This window comes from Kogia breviceps, chromosome 18, assembly GCF_026419965.1.
Source record: "Kogia breviceps isolate mKogBre1 chromosome 18, mKogBre1 haplotype 1, whole genome shotgun sequence".
NCBI lineage: Eukaryota > Metazoa > Chordata > Mammalia > Artiodactyla > Physeteridae > Kogia > Kogia breviceps.
Window position 1 is genome coordinate 3,459,786 of NC_081327.1, and position 17,826 is coordinate 3,477,611.

The window sequence follows — 17,826 nt, forward strand, 5'->3', positions numbered from 1 at the left end:
GGCCACCAGGTGTTTCTCTCCTGTCCAGGCTCTGCAGCAGTTCCAAAGGGATTGTTCTTTAAAAAAAAAAAAAAAAAAAAATCCCCCCCCACCCCTGATCTAAAAGCAGCACACATGTCCTGACGCAGGAAGAGACGCATATCCCTGGAACAGAAGAGAGAGCCTAGAAATAGATCTCAGTGTGTGTGTACATATGACAGAAGACAGATTTCAAGTCAGGGTGAAAAGGACTGGTTTCGAAGGAATGCTGACATGATTAGCTCTCCAGCTGGAAGAAAACATTCTACATACAATATGGGTGGAAAATCTAAATGTAGACAAGTAAAGGGACAGAAGTATTTCAAGGGAAAAGAGGAGACTTTTGTATATTGTACATCTCGGTTGGAAGGGGGAGGATTTTCAGCAAGGTATCCTAAAGACAGAAAGGAAAAGATAACTTATTTGACAACTTGTGGAGTGAAAAAAATACCGTAAAGCCAAGAGGCAAATTGACAGTCTGGGGAAAATAGTTTGTTTTTCTAAAAACACACATGGCAAAGAAATATATAATTCTTAATACATACGTATAATCTGCAAAGCTTCCACAAGCCAAGAAAAAGATGACCCAACTTGAAAATAAGCAACTAAGATGAACATTCAGTGAAGTGAAAATCCCAACGCCAGTGAACAGACCAGAGGACATTCAAACTCTAATAATTAGGAAGCGCACCGCGCAACAGGCAGAAACTTTGTTTTCACCACCCAGTGAAAAAGAATTATTATAAAATTAAAATGATAAGATGATCATAAAAGGAAAGGAGGGCTCCCGTCCCGTGCTGGCCAGGATGTGTCGGAACAGCTCATGCACCGCTCCTGAGGCTACGAGCTTGCAGTCCAGTGAAAAAAATAGTCTGCTCACATGTGACAGACCCTTTGAGCCGACAGTCCTACTTTTGGGAATCAATTTATGGAAATAAAGCAGAGACACGTAAGGATGTATTTTAGGCGGTTTGCTGCAACGAGACTTCGATCATCTAAACTCTGGAAACTAAAGTCCATAGAAAGAGGACGAGCCCAGTAAACCGCCGTGCGGCAGGGCTCTTGGAACATGACAGCCCTTGGCTGGGTTTGGAATCTGGGGAGAAAGCCTGAGAGAGGAGAGATGTGAGGTAGGAGTGACAGACAGTGGCTGCAGAGTGGGCAGACGCCGAGCAGGACCCCTGTGGTTCAGAGCCCAGGCCTGCTCCTGACCACCAGGTAGATGGGGGTCGTCACTCGACTAGCTGGACCTCAGCTGTGTCACCCATCAGAAGGGGGTCAAAGACAGCTCCCCAGTCCCTCCGCAGCAATTCCAAGATCCAAAGAGCTCTGTTAGACCGAAAGTCTCCCCTGAACTCACTGGGCAGCAAAGCCCGACTTGGCACGAGGTTACTTACAGACTGTTTCCCTGCCTGGTGTGAATGTCCATCTATTTCTCTACAGAAACACTGATGGGGTTACTTCCAAGTGCTGGGCAGGGTACTGAGGGTACCGTGTCCTCCGTGGAACATACACCATGCTCTCTATTGAAAGTCTGAAAAATCCTGAATCCCCAAACACGTCAACAGCCCCAAGGGTTTCAGGTCAGGGCTTGTTGGCTCAAGTGCCAGAAGCCAGGTGTCCAGTGGGGGCCTGCCGTAGGGGACAGCTCCATGCTTGCTAATCATTTTCATCTTGTACACTGAAAGGAATGTTCAAGGAAGCCTTCGATGTGTGGGCCTGAAGCTGGGAGAGGGAAATGGATCACAGTTTCCAGAGAGGGACACGGGGGGGCGGGGCACCCTCATGGAGTCACTAGTTCTCAAGACTGGGTGAGCTGTCTGGCCCTGGGGTTGGCCCATCTACACTTCTAGCCGCTTTGCTCTCAAATACTGCCCTCTAGTGACTCTGAGGCTGTGTCCGGAAGCTGGTGCCCCCTGAAGTGTAGGATGCTGACAGGGTACCCTGAGATTCAGGCTGCCTGATTTCCTGCCAAGGGGCCTGGGAGTGAACTGTAATCAGGAAGCCCTAACCAAGAAAAAAAAGACCATTTCGGCCTAACCTTTACAAAAGGGAAATCTGTTTTCATTTTTAAGTGACACATATGAGAACTTCCACTTCTGAACAAGATGGAGTAACAGGGACTGGATTTGCTGTCCTTCCTGAAACGACCAAAATGCCAAACAGAATATGTGAAACGACGGTGCTCAAGACTTGACATCAGGCAAAGAGGGAGGAGAGAGAGTGATCCCTGAGAATTGGAAAACACCTAGGTGACCCCTGAAATCGCCACAGCCTGTGAGTTTCTGACCACAGGGCAGCGGACCTCCCTAAGGCCCCACCTAAAAGTGCTCTAAAAAATAAAGTCTATTTTTTTTAAATGCTCAAGCAAAAGAAGGCAGAAAAAGAGGAAAAGGTGAACAAAGAAAGATGGGACAAACGGAAACCAAATAGCAAGACGATTGATTTAAATGTAACCTTACCAGTGATCATATTACAAGTTATAAACACCTCTTTTATAAGGCAGAGATTGTACGCTTGGGTAAAAAACAAAGATCAAACTATATGCTATGTAAAATAAACCCACCTTAAATATAAGGGCTAAAAGTAAAGGGATGCTAAACGCAGTGGGGTACCCTGGATTGCGCTCTGGCACATGAAGGAGAAAGGCACATAAAGGGGAAAGTGGCAAAATTCAAATAAGGTCTGCAGTTAACAGTAGGGTGCCAGTGTTGGTGTCTTAGTCTTAACAAACATACTACAGCATTGGGGGAAACGGTGTAAGGTAGGCAGGACTTTGAATTATCTTTGCAACATTTTTGTAAGCCTAAAATTACTCTACAACAAAAAGTTTAATTAAAAAACAAGTATAAGGGTGGAAAAAAGGATAAACTGTGCTAACAGTAACAAAATGACACGAAGTTATCAACAGAAAAGTTTTTAATAACAGAAAATGGGAAGGAAATCGCTGCATCTTAAATACCACCTGCTATAACTACAGAGAGTGGCGCGTGAACTGGACTGGATAATTCTCCCAATCAGAGCCCTGGGTGGAAACAGCTGGCATACTCAAAAGATTAGTTGCGGGGCTTCCCTGGTGGCGCAGTGGTTGAGTCCGCCTGCCGATGCAGGGGACACGGGTTCGTGCCCCGGTCCGGGAGGATCCCACATGCCGCGAAGCGGTTGGGCCCGTGAGCCATGGCCGCCGAGCCTGTGCGTCTGGAGCCTGTGCTCCGCAACGGGAGAGGCCACAGCAGTGAGAGGGCCGCGTACCAAAAAAAAAAAAAAAAAAAAAGATTAGTTGCAAGGAGTTCAAAGAAGGGCCTTTTTAACTTGGGATGTTCCCAATTCCTCAGCCGGACATCGATGGCCTTTCAGGATCTGCTACCTGCCCACCTCCATAGATCTATCTCTTGACGCCAGGACCCCGCACACTTCTGCCACAGCCACCTGACCCCCGCCGTCTCCCCAAGGGTACGCTCGTTTCCCGCCTCTGTGTGTTAGCACACGCCATTCCCTCTGCCAGGTACGCCATTCCAGTTTTATTTACTAGGGAAGCTCCCCTTTCCGGCTGGAGGCTGTTCTCATGTTCTCTTGCCTTCTTTGGGTTCATCATTCTCTTCCCTCGTCTTCCACATGGGTAGTCTTAGAACTCTCATCACACTAATTTGTGTCTGGGAATAGTAATGGCTACCACCAACTGAACCAAAACAGGGATGCGTGGAAGGGCGCGGAACCTGAAAACTATGCCGCGCGTGTGCCCTCGGGGCCACCGTCCCCACCCCGGCTTCCGGCTTGCATTAAGAACGCCCACCGCGTGGCTGCGTAGGCGGAAGGGGTGAGCTCAAATCACGCTCGTGGCGTCTATTGGCTGCCTGGGGACGAGGGAGGCGGGGCGAGGCCTTCGCGTGACGTCAAGACGCCACGATCCGGGCGTCGAAGCCCCAGGAAGACAAGAGCCAGCCGGGTGTGGAGCAGTCCAGCCGCCGCGTTGCTATCATTTGGAGCCGCCGCTGACGAGTCCCGGGGGCGTACGGACGAGGTGGGTGTACCGAGCGGCGGCGGGCGGGCGGGCGGAGGCGGCGTTTCCTTTTGGTCTTACGGCCCGCGGACCCCGAGGCCTCGGCGGCGGTCGCATCAACGGACGCCGCGCGCGAGCGACGACTGGGTGTGGAGGAGCCCGGGCCACTGGGCCTGCGCACGAGTGGTGGGGAGTGCGGCTGCGCACCCTCGCGCCTGCGCCGTCGGCCTCTGCTCCCCACCCGCGCGCTCGGAATTTTGGGGCCCAGAGCACCTCTTTCTTCAACCCCCATTGACCCGGCAGGTCCTTCGGGAGGACTACGTTGCCCCTGGCGACGGGCGGCTCCTGCGCTGTCTTTTTCCCCCCACCCGGGGACGTGGTGCGCACGCGCGGCTTGGCCGGGGCGGTGGCTCCGGGGCCAGTGGCGAGGACGGGCGAGCTCTTCCTCCACCCGGAGCCCTCCTGTGCCTTCCCCGGGCCTGCGGGACGGCCAGGTGCCCACTTGCCTCCGGTTCTCGCCCCCGCCCAGAAACCTCCCTCCAGGCTCCCCTAGACCTTACCCCCACTTTTCTTCCTGTTCTAGGGCTCCCCCTACTATCCCTACTCGTGACGCCCCCCACCTCCCTGCCCCCCACCCTTCCGCCCAATTCCGTTCGGTCTTTTCTTTATGGCTTGTATTTTTTAGGTTTTTACCCAGTTCCAGACTGCTGTTCTTATATCTCCACTTCTTGTAGCATTTTCGGATTCTCCAGCGGGACTCGCCTTTGAGCACCCCCATACTTCTCAGTTCCTCCCTCAAGTCTAGGCACCCCAGTTCTTGCCCCCAGGACATTCCTTCATGTTCTTGCCGTCCTCTCCTCTCCACCCCACTCCAAGTCCCTAAAGATGTTTTGGACCTCTTCGGGCGTCCCCAAAGTTTTCTCTCCAGACCCGCAACCAAGGGGCTCGCCTCTTCTCTTTTCCCAGGTCTACTGCTGCCTCTAGGAATCTCCCTTGTACGGCTTTCTCTATCCTTAGGGGGCCTTCCTGAAATTAGTCTTCTAAGAGTTTTCTAAGAACTCATTTCTTCACTCCCAGGGCTCCTCTCTGGCATCCTTAACTTTTTCGTGCTCCAGGAGTAACTTCCAGAAATCCGCTTTTCCTCCCAGACTTCTCCATTCTCCAGTGTTCTGTTTTCTCAAGGCTTTCTCTAACGCTTCCCTCTTTACAGACTTTCTCTCAGGGGTCTTTCCAGGTCTCCCAGCCTGGAGGTTCACTTAGCCCTTGTTTATTAGAGGTTCTTCTCAGAAGCCGTCTTCCTCCTTGCCCCTTGCCTGAGGTCCCCCACCCTGCTGTCTGACCCTGTCCGTGTTTTGGGGTCTCCCTCGAACCCTTCCCTTTCTTCATATGGGCCTCCGATCCTTCTCTTTCTCTTTGGGAAGCTCATTTGGACTTCCCTGTTTTCAAATCCTTTGTTTTCCGCCTAGAGCACTACAGAGGGGCCAGGGTCTTTCCCTCGGGCTGTAGCCCTTTAATTCCACACCCAGAATTCTCTTCAAATTGTTTACCCTTTGGCTCCTTTTTTCTCAGACTCCCTGTTCTGTCTGGCTTCTCGTGAGCCCATTTGCTTCTCTTCCCTATTTGTTGACATGTTTCTTGCTCCTTCTGGAGTCTCCCTAATTCGTTCTTTTTCTTGCAGACAGTGAAAAAGCAGTCTGGCTCCCGAAGTCCACCCCGTACACCCCAGGGTCCAGATGGCGGCCAACGTGGGTGATCAGCGTAGCACGGATTGGTTAGTGAGGCTAGAGGGACGGGTCGGAGGGGAGGGCGAGAGGAAGCAAGACCCAGTGTTGTCTTCTGGATGGGCCCTCACACAGCATGGGGGGACACGATACAACAGCGCCTGGGGTAGGGGTGGGGATGGGGCACCCCTTTGAGCTTTCATCCCTCACAGTACAGTGCTTGTTTCACAAAAGCGTGGTGATTCATTCTACGGACTGTGATTAAGAGGCAGCCTCCAGGGCTTCCCTGGTGGCGCAGTGGTTGAGAGTCCGCCTGCCGATGCAGGGGACGTGGGTTCGAGCCCCGGTCCGGGAGGATCCCATGTGCCGCGGAGCGGCTGGGCCCGTGAGCCGCGGCCGCTGAGCCTGCGCGTCCGGAGCCTGTGCTCCGCAACGGGAGAGGCCGGGACAGTGAGAGGCCCGCGTACCACACACACACAAAAAAGAGGCAGCCTCCAACACTTGATACTCATTTTTTTTTTTTAATTCTTCGTTTTTTCCAAAACAGTGTTATGACTTTCTGACTGAGGTGGTATCAGACAGAATTTGTGGTTTCATTAAGCTTTTAGATCTGCTAGGCATCAGGTCTTGTTTTTAAGTCTTGTGGTTATTGGTAACGCTTTTGTTTGATTTTTAACATCTGTATGTAGCAGGCATCTGGAAAAGCACCTTAGGTAGGTAATTGCATCCGTCGCTCACTGAAAACTGTGACGCAGAAATTAGCCGTCAGTGTGTCACAGATTAGAAAATTGAGGCTCTGGGATTCAAGCCCCGGCGTTGGCCTGCTTCCAGCCTGCCCGCCGTGTGCAGCGGGCGAACGGGCTGACTCGGTGCCCCGTTTTTGCAGGTCCTCTCAGTACAGCCTGGTGGCCGGGGCCGGCAGAGAGAGTGGCATGGAGACCCCCATGCACGAGAACCCCGAGTGGGAGAAGGCCCGCCAGGCCCTGGCCAGCATCAGCAAAGCGGGGGCGGCCGGCAGCTCTGCCAAGGCCGGCGGCGGCGGGCCCGTGGCCAGTGCACAGGTGAGCCGTGTCCCCGGGGGGCCCGCGTCCCCTGAGCGGGCGCGGGGAGCACGCACGCGCCTGGGGTCCTCTCGCGTCAGCAGGGCGGGGTGCTCTGAAGTGTCCCCGAGGTCCCGGGTAGAGGAAGCAAAGCTCTGTCTCCTCGAGTCTAGGGTCGTTGTGCCCGGGAATCCAGCCTGAGCAGGGAGGGGCGCTTGTGTCCCGCGCCACAGGGGGTGGCTCTCTGTGGAGAGGGGTGGGCCAGGTCTGTCCCTTGGCAGTTCACCACCAGTAAACAGAGCTGCCCGGCGGGGCCACTGACGGCACGTGGTTCTCTCCCCCCACAGTATGTGTCCCAGGCAGAAGCCTCAGCCCTGCAGCAGCAGCAGTACTACCAGTGGTACCAGCAGTACAACTACGCCTACCCGTACAGCTACTATTACCCTGTGGTGAGTGGCCGCCCCGTCCGACACGGGCAGGCGCTCGAGCGCCGGCTGGCAGCAGTCGGGCGGGGTCCAGGGGCGGTGGGTGGGCCGACCACAGCAGGGACAGCTGCTGGAAAGCCCTCCCTTAGCGCGCGGTCCACGAGGTAAATGCCCGGGTCCACCCGTGGCCCCCCACCCCGCCACAGCGCACAGCAGGTCCACCCCTGCTCCCCGCCTCAGCTCCTTTCCGTGTCCGACCCTCGCCGTGGCCTTGCCTAGCGGGGGGCTGCCCGGAGAGCGCCTTCAGCGCGCGCTTCCTGGGACGGGCTGCACTGAGAGCGGCGTTCCCCCCGCTCGGCCGGCCACGCGGCTTCTCTGCTTGGCCTTTCTTCTTCGCTCACCGCCCGCTGTGCTGCGTGGCTGCTGCGGCGTGTGTTTCTAGCGCAAAGTTCATCTTGTCTTCACTTTTCGTTGTTTCGCGGTGTTTAGCTGGGTTGGTACTCAGTAAATAGTTGTCGAGGAGGGTGGAATGTGGGACCGACGGAGGTGATCGTTTTACTTGGTAATTGTTCGGCACGAGGGAGTGGGGCGCTTTTACGCGGTGGAGAGAGGGAGGGTGAGAGGTCGCTAAAGGATCGCAAACTGAGCAGCTGGGAGAGGGGGGCAGGTCTAGGCCTCCAGGGAAGGAATCGGCCCGCCGCCAACCCTTCCTTCCTGTGCCCTCGCCAGAGCATGTACCAGAGCTACGGGTCCCCCTCCCAGTACGGGATGGCCAGCTCCTATGGCTCGGCGGCGCCGCAGCAGCCGTCCGCTCCGCAGCACCAAGGGGCCCTGAACCAGGTAACGCCCGAGCCCCGCCCCGGCTCCCGTCCACGCACGGGGTGGGGGGACAGCTGCGTTACGTAAGCTGCTGCCGCTGATCTGAGAACGAGGAAGGCACAGCTTCGTTTTTGAAACCGGCGTGGGTTTAGGGCTTGGGCCCGGCCGGGGCCTGAGGTGTTGGGGTGACGCTGGGAGCACGCCGTGGCCTGGCAGCCTTCTGTGCTTTCCCCTCAGCGCGTGCCCACGCGCACACGGGGTCTCGCGCGCGCTCACACGCTCTAGCCTCGCACTTCGCGGGCAGCTGGGAGGCGCGCAGACCCGGGTGTGAGTCCCAGCGGCCGTGGCGAAACTACAAGTCACGCGCTCTCTGCGCCTCAGGCGGTGCCGTCCGGGGGGAAGGATCGCGGCTTCATGGCAGGGCTCCCGCGAGCGTGCGCCACGCGTGTGTCTTGACGGGCACGTGACACGTGCTCGGGCAGCGGCCGCCGGGGCGGGGGGGGGGTGCCGCCGTGGGAGCGTAGCGCGGTGCCCGAGCTGCTGGGCCGGGGCGGGTGGCGAGGCGGGGGGGCGTCCGGCCGCGGGGTTGCGAGCCGAGGTGGCCGAGGACCCCACACGAGGGCCAGCCCGGGGCACCCGCTCCCGCCTCAGCGGCCGCTCTGCCCACAGCCCCCGGTCCCGGGCATGGACGAAGGCCTGTCCTACCAGGCGCCCCCTCAGCAGCTGCCGGCGGCCCAGCCCCCTCAGCCCTCCAATCCCCCGCGGGGGGCTCACCCTTTGAGCAGCGGCCCGCAGCCCGGGACGGCCCCTGCCACGCAGCACAGCCAGGCGGGATCGGCCTCGGGCCAGGCCTACGGGCAGCACGGCTACAGCGAGCCCGCCAAGCCCAAGAAGGGCCAGCAGCTGTGGAACCGCATGAAGCGTGAGCGGCCTTGGGCGGCGGAGGGGGGGGGGGCCTCACGGGACTCCTGGCGCGGGGCACGTGGGGTGCTCGGACCTTGCTTCCGCTCTTGGGACCTCCCGGGGCAGTGCGTGGGGCCGCTCAGAACGGGCGCCCTTTTCTGGAGCTCACGGCTCCTGCCCCGGGGGGCGGGGGCGGGGCTGCCCACGTGGGTCTTGGGGGCGGGGGGCCTCACCCCAGCTTTCGCTGCCCTCACAGCGGCCCCTGGGACCGGTGGGCTCAAGTTCAACATTCAGAAACGGCCTTTCGCTGTCACAAGCCAGAGCTTCAGCTCCACCACGGAGGGCCAGCACGGCAGCTTCGGTCCCCAGCCCAACCCCGAGAAGGCCCAGAACCACAGGTGACGGCCACCCCCCGCCCCGCCCCGCCCCGCCCCTGGGCGCCGTGCTCAGCATCTGCGTGCGGCCCACGGGCACGGCCTGCCCAAGAGGGGCGGTGAGACGGTCCTGGCTGGGCCGCGGGGCGCCGCTTCCCCAACCGAGTGTCCGCACCTGCCCTGCCTCCGCCAGGGGGAGCCTGTCCGGGAAGCCCGACGACTGGCCGCAGGACATGAAGGAGTACGTGGAGCGCTGCTTCACCGCCTGCGAGTCAGAGGAGGACAAGGACCGCACGGAGAAGCTGCTCAAGGAGGTGCTGCAGGCGAGGCTCCAGGACGGCTCGGCCTACACCATCGACTGGAGCCGGGAGCCCCTGCCGGGGTGCGTGGGGCCGGGGGGCGCTCGGGAGGGGGCCTGGGGCTGCAGTTGCAGGCCTGCCGTCCTAGGAGCCCGGGGCCCTGAAGAGACGAGCAGGAGGATGGGTCTCGGGGGCGGAGGCTGCCGGGGTGGGGCCGAGGCCCAGGAGCCGCCCGGGGTTGGAGTCCCGGGGTGAGAGCGTGGAGGCGGCAGCCTCTAGCCCCGTAAAACCTTGGGGTGTCTCCCACCCGAGCGTCGTGTTAGTGCACTTGCCTGGGAAAGTGCCCTTCGTTCTGAGCTCGTGTGTCCGGGGGGGCGGGTGGCAGGCGTTGGGGATGTCGGGGCGCCGGGTGGTGACGCCCTGCCCTGCTATATCCCCAGGCTGACGCGGGAGCCTGTGGCTGAGAGCCCCAAGAAGAAGCGGTGGGAGGCCCCTAGCAGCCTCCACCCTCCCCGGGGGGCAGGCTCAGCGACCAGGGGCGGGGGTGCCCAGTCCCAGCGAGGGACGCCCGGGGCTGGGGGTGCTGGCCGAGCCCGGGGCAGCAGCTTCGCCAAGTTCGGCAACCGCAATGTCTTCATGAAGGACCACAGCTCCTCCTCCAGCACGGACTCGCGCTCCCGCTCCTCCTCCCGCTCCCCGACCCGCCACTTCCGGCGCAGGTGCGAAGCCTCCGAGGGGCGGGGGCGGGGGACGGGGCCGTTTCAGGCCTCACCTTTGTGCTCTCCGCGCAGTGACTCGCACTCGGATTCCGACAGCTCCTACTCAGGGAGTGAGTGTCACCCTGTGGGTCGCAGGAACCCGCCCGCCAAGGGCCGGGGAGGCCGGGGGGCCCACATGGACCGGGGCCGAGGCAGGGCGCAGCGTGGCAAGAGGTGAGGCTTTGGGGGGCTGGGGAGGAGGGGCCGCGTCTGGGCAGCCGTGGAGAGGCGGGGGGGTGGCGCCCTGCCTGCCCCCTCAGGGCCCCCTCCTCTCTGGCTCCGCAGGCACGACCTAGCCCCCAGCAAGCGCAGCCGCAAGAAGATGGCGGCCCTGGAGTGCGAGGACCCCGAGCGCGAGCTGAAGAAGCAGAAGCGGGCGGCGCGCTTCCAGCACGGACACTCCCGCCGCCTGCGCCTGGAGCCCCTGGTGCTGCAGATGGGCAGCCTGGAGAGCGGCGGGGCTGACCCCGACTGGCACGAGCTGCAGATTGTGGGCACCTGCCCTGACATCACCAAGCACTACTTGCGTCTCACCTGCGCCCCCGACCCGTCCACCGTGCGCCCCGTGGCGGTAAGTGCCCCCTGGCGGCAAGTGCGCCAACGCTGCGAGGACGGCAGAGGCAGCGTGGGAGGAGGGGGCGGGGCGGACGGGGGTCTGGCTGGGGGAGAACCCCGACCTGCCTGTGCGCCGGGGGCCTGTGGCTGACCGGGCCCTGGAGGCCCGAGGCACCGAGAGGGGAGCTGGACCCAGAGCTTGTGCTTCGGAGCCGAGTCCGGGGCCTGTGGCCTCGTCGGAAGGTTGGGCCGGCCTCTGAGCCTCCGTCTCCTGCCTAGGAGACCAGACGGAAGCCCGTGTCCCCGGCCAGTGCCTGTGAGACACTGGGACACCCATGTCCCGACGTCCCTCCCCCGAGGCCCGAGCCGGGAGCCGGCCTGACGCGTCCTCCCGGGGCGCGCGCGGCCTGTGCTGACGCGGGGGACTGTGCACACTCTCGCCGTTTTAGGTCCTACTCCCTTTCGTGTCGGGCTCGAGCCACCGGGTGGGTTGAATGTTGTAGCCCCGGCTTTGGGACCCCCGAGGTCGTGGAACCGCGGCAGGTTGTAGCACATCCTGTCCTCCCTGCTCCGGTCACGCTGAGCCCCGCTTCCCCTCCTTCCCAGGTTTTGAAGAAGTCGCTGTGCATGGTCAAGTCCCACTGGAAGGAGAAGCAGGACTACGCGTTTGCCTGTGAGCAGATGAAGTCCATCCGGCAGGACCTGACGGTGAGGCGGCTGCCGGGGAGGGGCTGCGTGGCCGGGTCCCGCCCTGCTCCGCCGTGACACCTGCCCTCCTGCCGCCCAGGTGCAAGGCGTGCGCACCGAGTTCACGGTGGAGGTGTACGAGACCCACGCCCGCATCGCCTTGGAGAAGGTGAGGGGCTGACGGGGTGCCCTCGGCTCCCCCCCCACCCCCAGCCTGGCCTCACTGCCCCTCCCCCCGTGCCCCCCAGGGTGACCACGAAGAGTTCAACCAGTGCCAGACGCAGCTCAAGTCCCTGTATGCCGAGAACCTGCCAGGCAACGTGGGCGAGTTTACCGCCTACCGGATCCTCTACTACATCTTCACCAAGAACTCGGGAGGTGAGGCGCAGCCCCGCAGAGCGCGGCCACGGGCCCCCGGGTCCTGGCCCTGCTCACCTCCTCTCTCCGGCCGCAGACATCACCACGGAGCTGGCGTACCTGACGCGGGAGCTGAAGGCGGACCCTTGTGTGGCCCACGCCTTGGCGCTCAGGGCAGCCTGGGCCCTGGGCAACTACCACCGCTTCTTCCGGCTCTACTCGCACGCGCCCTGTATGTCTGGCTACCTCGTGGACAAGTTTGCAGATCGGGAGCGCAAGGCCGCCCTCAAGGCAATGATCAAAACGTATGTGAAGCTGAGCTCTCCCCCGGCCCTCTGCTCTGCGGCCTCGCCGCCGCCCTCCTCCTCCCCTCCGCTCCCGCCGCACCGCACCTCCCCTCCGTCCCGCCCCCTTCTCTCCGCTCCGCACTCGGCCCCCGGGCCCCCGCTCTGCCCCCCACCCTCCAGCACACGGGGGCCTCCCCCGGCGTCCTCACTCACTGCTCCGGGCGCCCCTGCCTCTGCTCGCACCGCCCTGGACCCCACTTGGCCTTCTCCTTGCTCCGGGCTCCCCTTCCTCCAAGGTCTCTGCCCGCCTTCTTGGGACGCCCAGCAAAGGCGGGCCTGCCCCTGGCAGCCGCGGTCTCAGGGACAAGGCCCCGCTCCCGCTCGAGCTGCTTTGCGAGCCCGGGCGCGCTCGGGGGCCGGGCGCGAGGCAGGGCCGGCTAGGCTGCGACGGGGCCCAAGAGCGCGCGTTCTCAGTCAGGCGGGAGGCGGCCCCAGGCGACGGCCTCTGCGGGTGGAGGCCAGGGGCGCCGCTCAGCGTCCTGCAGTGCACAGGGCGCGCCCCCCGCTGGGTCCCCTGGCCGCGGCGTCAGTGTTGCTGAGGCTGGGAAGCCCTAGTCCGAGGACGCGGGGCCTTGCGGGCCGTGTCAGCTTGTTGGGAGCCGGGGGGGTTGCAGCTGGGGAGGGACACTTACCCTGCAGGTCAGGAGACTCCTGGGATCCAGTTTGGGTGACGCCGATTTCAGGGCGAGGTGCGGGCCGGGGCCGTGGGGAGAGAGAGGGGGGAGTGGGGCCGACACAGAGGCGCGGGACCCGCTTTCTAAGCCAGGAGGGATGAGGAGGCCGTGTACCTGAAGGACCCCAGGCTCCCCGGTGTGTGCTCCGCGGCCGCACGGGCTCTTCCTCCTGCGGTTTTCGAGCTTCTGTGCCGCCCCCCTCCCCGGGCTGTAGCCGGGCGGGCCACTGTCTCCTCCTCAGCACTTCCCGTTTCTGCCTCAGCTTGGGGGTGCTTGGCCTGTGGTGGTGATGGTGGGCGGGGGGGGTCTGGCCTGTCTCACGGTCCTGTGTCCCCCTGCTCGGGAGGGTGGCACGGCTTCTCTCTGGCTCGCTGGGCCGAGGCCAGCCCCGTGTTGGGGGGCAGCAGGCTCTCCCGTGCCCCGCCCCCCACGGTCTTCCAGGGCTCTGAGGAAGTGGGGGCTTCAGGCAGGACCGGTTTGAGCGTTGTCTGCCACTTATTTCCTAGGTGACAGCGGCCAAGTGGTTCTGCCGCTGCACCGTCCTCGGTGTGTGTCTGTAAAGGGTAGGGTGACAGCTTGTGGGAGGGAGCTCAGCGAGCTCACGGGGCGGCCCTTAGACGAGCCCTTTCCTGGCACAGGCCGAGCCTCCTCTTAGCGCTCCCACCCAGGTCAGGGCGAGCGGGAGGGCCAGGGCCCCGAGTGGCCGCCGGCCGCGCCCGCCCCACGCGTGCCTCCCTGCCCCGGGCCACGCGGGCCCTCCTGCGGGGCTGCTCAGGCCCCGGCCCGCAGAGGAGCCGGCTGGGCCCTTCCCTCCTGTCCCCTCTCCTCCCGCCCCCCGCACAGGTAAGTGAGGGGGAGGGGGGGCGCAGCCGGGGTTGGGGCCCCCCCCACCCCGGGCCCCCCCGAGCCCCTGAGGGGGGAGGCCGGGGCTGGGGAGGGGCCGCCAGGTGATGCGCTGAGGAAACCTTTGGGTGCCTGAAAGGGGGGCACCCACCTCCTGCTCGTGGGGCCCTCCCGCGCCCACCGCCCGCCTCATCGCGTTCTCCTCTTGTCTCCGTAGCTTCCGCCCTGCGCTGCCAGTCTCCTACCTGCAGGCCGAGCTGGCCTTCGAGGGCGAGGCCGCCTGCCGGGCCTTCCTGGAGCCCCTGGGCCTGGCCTACACGGGCCCGGACAACTCCAGCGTCGACTGCCGCCTCAGCCTGGCGCAGCTGCCGGCCTTCTGAGCACCACGCCGCCGGGGGCGGGGGGCGGGATGCAGCCCCCCAGCGCCGTCTCGGCGGCTTTTGTTTTTGAGCCGTGGACTTGGGTTGTAAATTAATTTGCGGGGAGTGGGCTCCAGGAAGAGCCACCAGCCCGGCCCCCGTGTTCCCACCGGGGAGTCTGTACAGAGATTTTTCTACATTTTTATTTTTTGCCTCCGAGGGATGGGATTGGGGGCGGGGGCGGGGGCGGGACAGCGGAGGGTTGGGGGCACGGTCTGTAGGGTCGTCTGTGTCCACCTTGCACCTCCACTAATGCTGTCTCAGTGTTTTTTCTCTCTCTCTCTCGAGCTTGTACTCCGGTAGTGACCCGGCCCCCCGGCGCATCCCATGCCGGGGGCGCCAGCGGAAGAAGACAGGCCGCTCCGCCCGTGCCCGCCCGCGGCAGGGGCACCAGCACGCCCGCCCGCTGCCCGCCGCCGCGTCTGCCTCACCACAGACTCTTGTTGCCCAGCCCTCCGGGGCCTCAGTGTTTGGGGCGAGGGGAGCCGCGTAGAGACTGTGCCCTGCCCGCGGCCCCCGACCCCAGAAACGCCAACAACGCCTCGCCACCGCCACATCCGCACTGCCACCCTGCACTGAGGACTCCGGAGGCCATCGCGGGACCTCGACGGCCGGGCCGCCTCGTCTGCAGTTGTATTAAGTTGTCTCCGTGTCCCTTCCTCCCTCCACCCCCAATGTTTCTTCTGGTTTTTTTTCCCCTTTCCCTCCCTCCTCCTCCTGCTCCCGTTCCTCCCTGGGTTCCGCACAGGTAAAACGGTTACCCCTCCCTCCCCGCCTCATGGATCACCAGCTCACGTCATGTTTCCTTCTCTTTTCTTTTTGTGTGTGTTTAAGTTATTTTTTCTTCCTCCCCTTTTCTTTTCCGTCCTCCCTCCCTCTCCTGCCATGTAACTGGAGGATGTGCAATGAGTTTGCAAACAGCTGGACTGTCAGGCTGCTTTTTTTCCAGATGTTCCTCCTTTGCCTCCCCTCCCCCTCCTCTCCCCCTCCCCTTTCCTTCCTTCATTCTTTCCTTGGAGCACTGAGCACCATTTGGAAGCTTGAGAGAAACCAAAATTAAATAAAGAGAGAGAGAACACGCGCGCACGCTTCGTCCTTCTGCCTTGGCCTAGAGTTCCTCTGGGTGGCTGGGTCCTGGCCTTTATTTCTTTTGGGGTTGAGATACCAGGGGGATCTCAGCCACGGCCTGGTTGGTGCCCCCTGACCTCCCCACGCGGCACGGCCAGAGTTTCCCCAGAGGCTGGCGCCCCAGCTCCCGCCTTGGGCTGAACCCAGGCTTGGGGAGGCCGACTTGGGAACCGTGCGGCACCTTGGCCAGGGCGAGGTGGGGGTGTAGCCCCCTGCAGGGCTGCAGCACTCCCAGCCCCTCGGCCTCCAGCCTCTGGCTGAGCACTTGGGCCATGTTCTCCAAGGGGGGGGGGGAGACGGGGGCGGCGGCACAGAGCACACGAGAGCCCAGTAACACCAGGCGCCTAAACCTCAGCCTCCGCGGGACCTGAAGCCGGGGGTCCGAGCGCACGCCCCGGAGTGCGTCGACCGCAGCCGCCACCTCCCCGGGGCCCGCCAGCCTCAGCAGCGCCACTGTCAGGTGCAGGGCCTGAGCAGGCACTGTGAACGCCGCGCAAACTGGTGCATTTCGTACCAGTTCTTCTTGGACCTTGGCCACCCCGGCCTGTGGCTCAGCCTGTCACCATGAGGGCCACGAAGTGCGTGGGGCGAGGGCCCACGGCCCCGGCTGCTCCACCGTCCACGAGCCACACCCCGCGACCCCACTCCACTTCCGTCTCAGAGACGCCTGCCGAGGGCCTTCCCGCGGCTACCACAGCCGGCAGCTCCCCACCCGGGGGCTCCAGGTCCCCAGCGGCGGCTGGCTTCAGCGCCCTTCTTGGCTGCATCCACGGGGAACCTTGGCCTCCAGGGCCGCCCAACTCCGGCTCCCGGATCCTCGATAATGTCCCCGCCAACGCCAGGCGCCCAACTTCGGGGCCTCCTCCATCCGAGGCCAAGGCGGCCCGGAGTCCCGTGCAAGCTGGCTCTACGCGCCCTCCCGCACCGGTGCCAAGGCGGGTCGCAGCTACGCCGTCCAGTGCACCCCCGGCCCCCGCCGTGTCCCCGCCGCTGAGCGAACCTCCGGCCCCGTACGCGTCCTCGCCGTCACTCTCGTCCCCGGTCCCGGTCCCGGTCCCATCCACGTCCCCGCCCCTGTCTCCGCCGTCGTGCGCGCCCCCGGTCCCGTGCGCGTCCACGCCGTCGCTCTCACCTTCGGCTCCGTGCACGTACTCGCCGTCGCTCGCAGGCCCGGTCTGGTGCGCGTCCCCGCTGTCGAGCGCGTCCAGGATGGTAGACCCGCGGCCCGCAGCCAAGCCCGAGCCGAAGACGAGGTCCGTACGCGAGGCGCGGTCCCACACCAGACGACCGCGGAAGCGGAAGTAGCGCAGCCGGTGCTGCGGCACGGCCAGGACGCCCGGCCCGAGCGCCGGCAGAGGCTCGTCCCAGCAGAAAGAAAGGGCTCCTCGCGCACGCCCAGGAAGCGGTCGACGTAGCCCACGGAGAAGTCGGCCGGGTCGAGGCGCGGGTCCCAACGGATGCGCTGGATGACGGCCGCAGCCGTGCGCAGCGGCGGCTTCTTGGTTTTGGCCTCGGCTTCGGGCTCGCCTCTAGGCTGCGGCGGCGCCGGCGCCCCTGGGTGGGGCTGGCGGCAGCGGGCACCGAAGCGGCAGCGGTCCTCCAGGAAGAAGCGGCAGGCCGGCGGCGGCGCGGGCTCCGCGACGGGGGCCTCCACGGGCGGCTCCGGCCCTCCGGCCGCCGCCATGGGAGTGGGGTGCGGCTGCCGCGCTCGCCCCGCTCAAGCCGTTCCGCTCCTGGGTCAGTCCTGCCGGCACGGGCGCCAGGCACCGCTGTGACGGCACGGGCGAGGCTCAGGCCTTTTCCGACCTGGAAAGCACCTCGCGCGTGTGACAGCCTTCCGCGGTGCCCTGGGGGCACCTGACCCTTGCGGCCAAGCGGCTTTTATCTGTGGCCCCGACGCCGACCGCAATAATTTACATATTAGGCCCCGCCCCCAATCCAAATACCTTACAGGTGCGGCCTCGCCTCTTCTGGCCCCTCAGCGAGCTTGGCTCCGCTCCCTAATGATTTACAAGTGCGGCCCCGCCACTCTTGCTCCTTAGAGTACCTGGCCCCGTCCCTAGTCCAGTGCTTTAACGATGCTGCCCCGCGCTCTCTTGGCCCCCGACGAGCCTGGCTCGCACCCCCGCACACGCCTAGTGATTTGCATGTCCTGCCACGCCCCTCCGGGCCCTCGTGGGGCCGCGCCCTCCGCGGGACAACCGGACGCCTGTAAGCTCAGAACGAACTTCGTAGCCCGGATTTGGGACTCAACTGTCGCCCTCGGGATAACACATCTTTGGGGCGTCCCTCTTCTACGGGGGCCACGCCTCTTCCCGGCCACTTTTCCTGTGCGGCCGCTCTCGGGGTAAAAGACAGCTCGCCTGGGCTGGGTCCACTGGAGACGCGGAACTCACAGGGTCACAGCCGTCGGCCGGCCCGAGGAAGCGAGTCAGGCCGGGCCCGGGGCCGCGTCCGGC

The 17,826-nt window shown here is 63.2% G+C and overlaps 2 protein-coding genes across 2 annotated transcripts in view; one reads left to right on the plus strand and one right to left on the minus strand.

The window, feature by feature from the left end:
• The window catches only part of LOC131744607 (leukocyte receptor cluster member 9), an 84,976-nt gene extending 67,834 nt beyond the window's left edge, over positions 1-17,142 (minus strand). The window contains 2 exon segments of the mRNA XM_067018950.1: positions 16,500-16,742; positions 16,745-17,142. Coding sequence (XP_066875051.1) covers positions 16,500-16,742; positions 16,745-17,051 — 550 coding nt within the window. The 5' untranslated portion in view covers positions 17,052-17,142.
• On the plus strand, positions 3,913-15,320 carry LENG8 (leukocyte receptor cluster member 8). Its single transcript, XM_059044057.2, has 16 exons — positions 3,913-4,039; positions 5,697-5,789; positions 6,626-6,800; positions 7,127-7,228; positions 7,934-8,044; positions 8,693-8,945; positions 9,183-9,324; positions 9,494-9,682; positions 10,040-10,318; positions 10,391-10,531; positions 10,643-10,928; positions 11,519-11,620; positions 11,700-11,768; positions 11,848-11,977; positions 12,054-12,261; positions 14,038-15,320. The coding sequence occupies exons 2-16, from the start codon at positions 5,752-5,754 to the stop codon at positions 14,198-14,200; spliced, it is 2,388 nt and encodes a 795-aa protein (XP_058900040.1). The 5' UTR covers positions 3,913-4,039; positions 5,697-5,751; the 3' UTR covers positions 14,201-15,320.
• Positions 17,143-17,826: the final 684 nt, after the last annotated feature.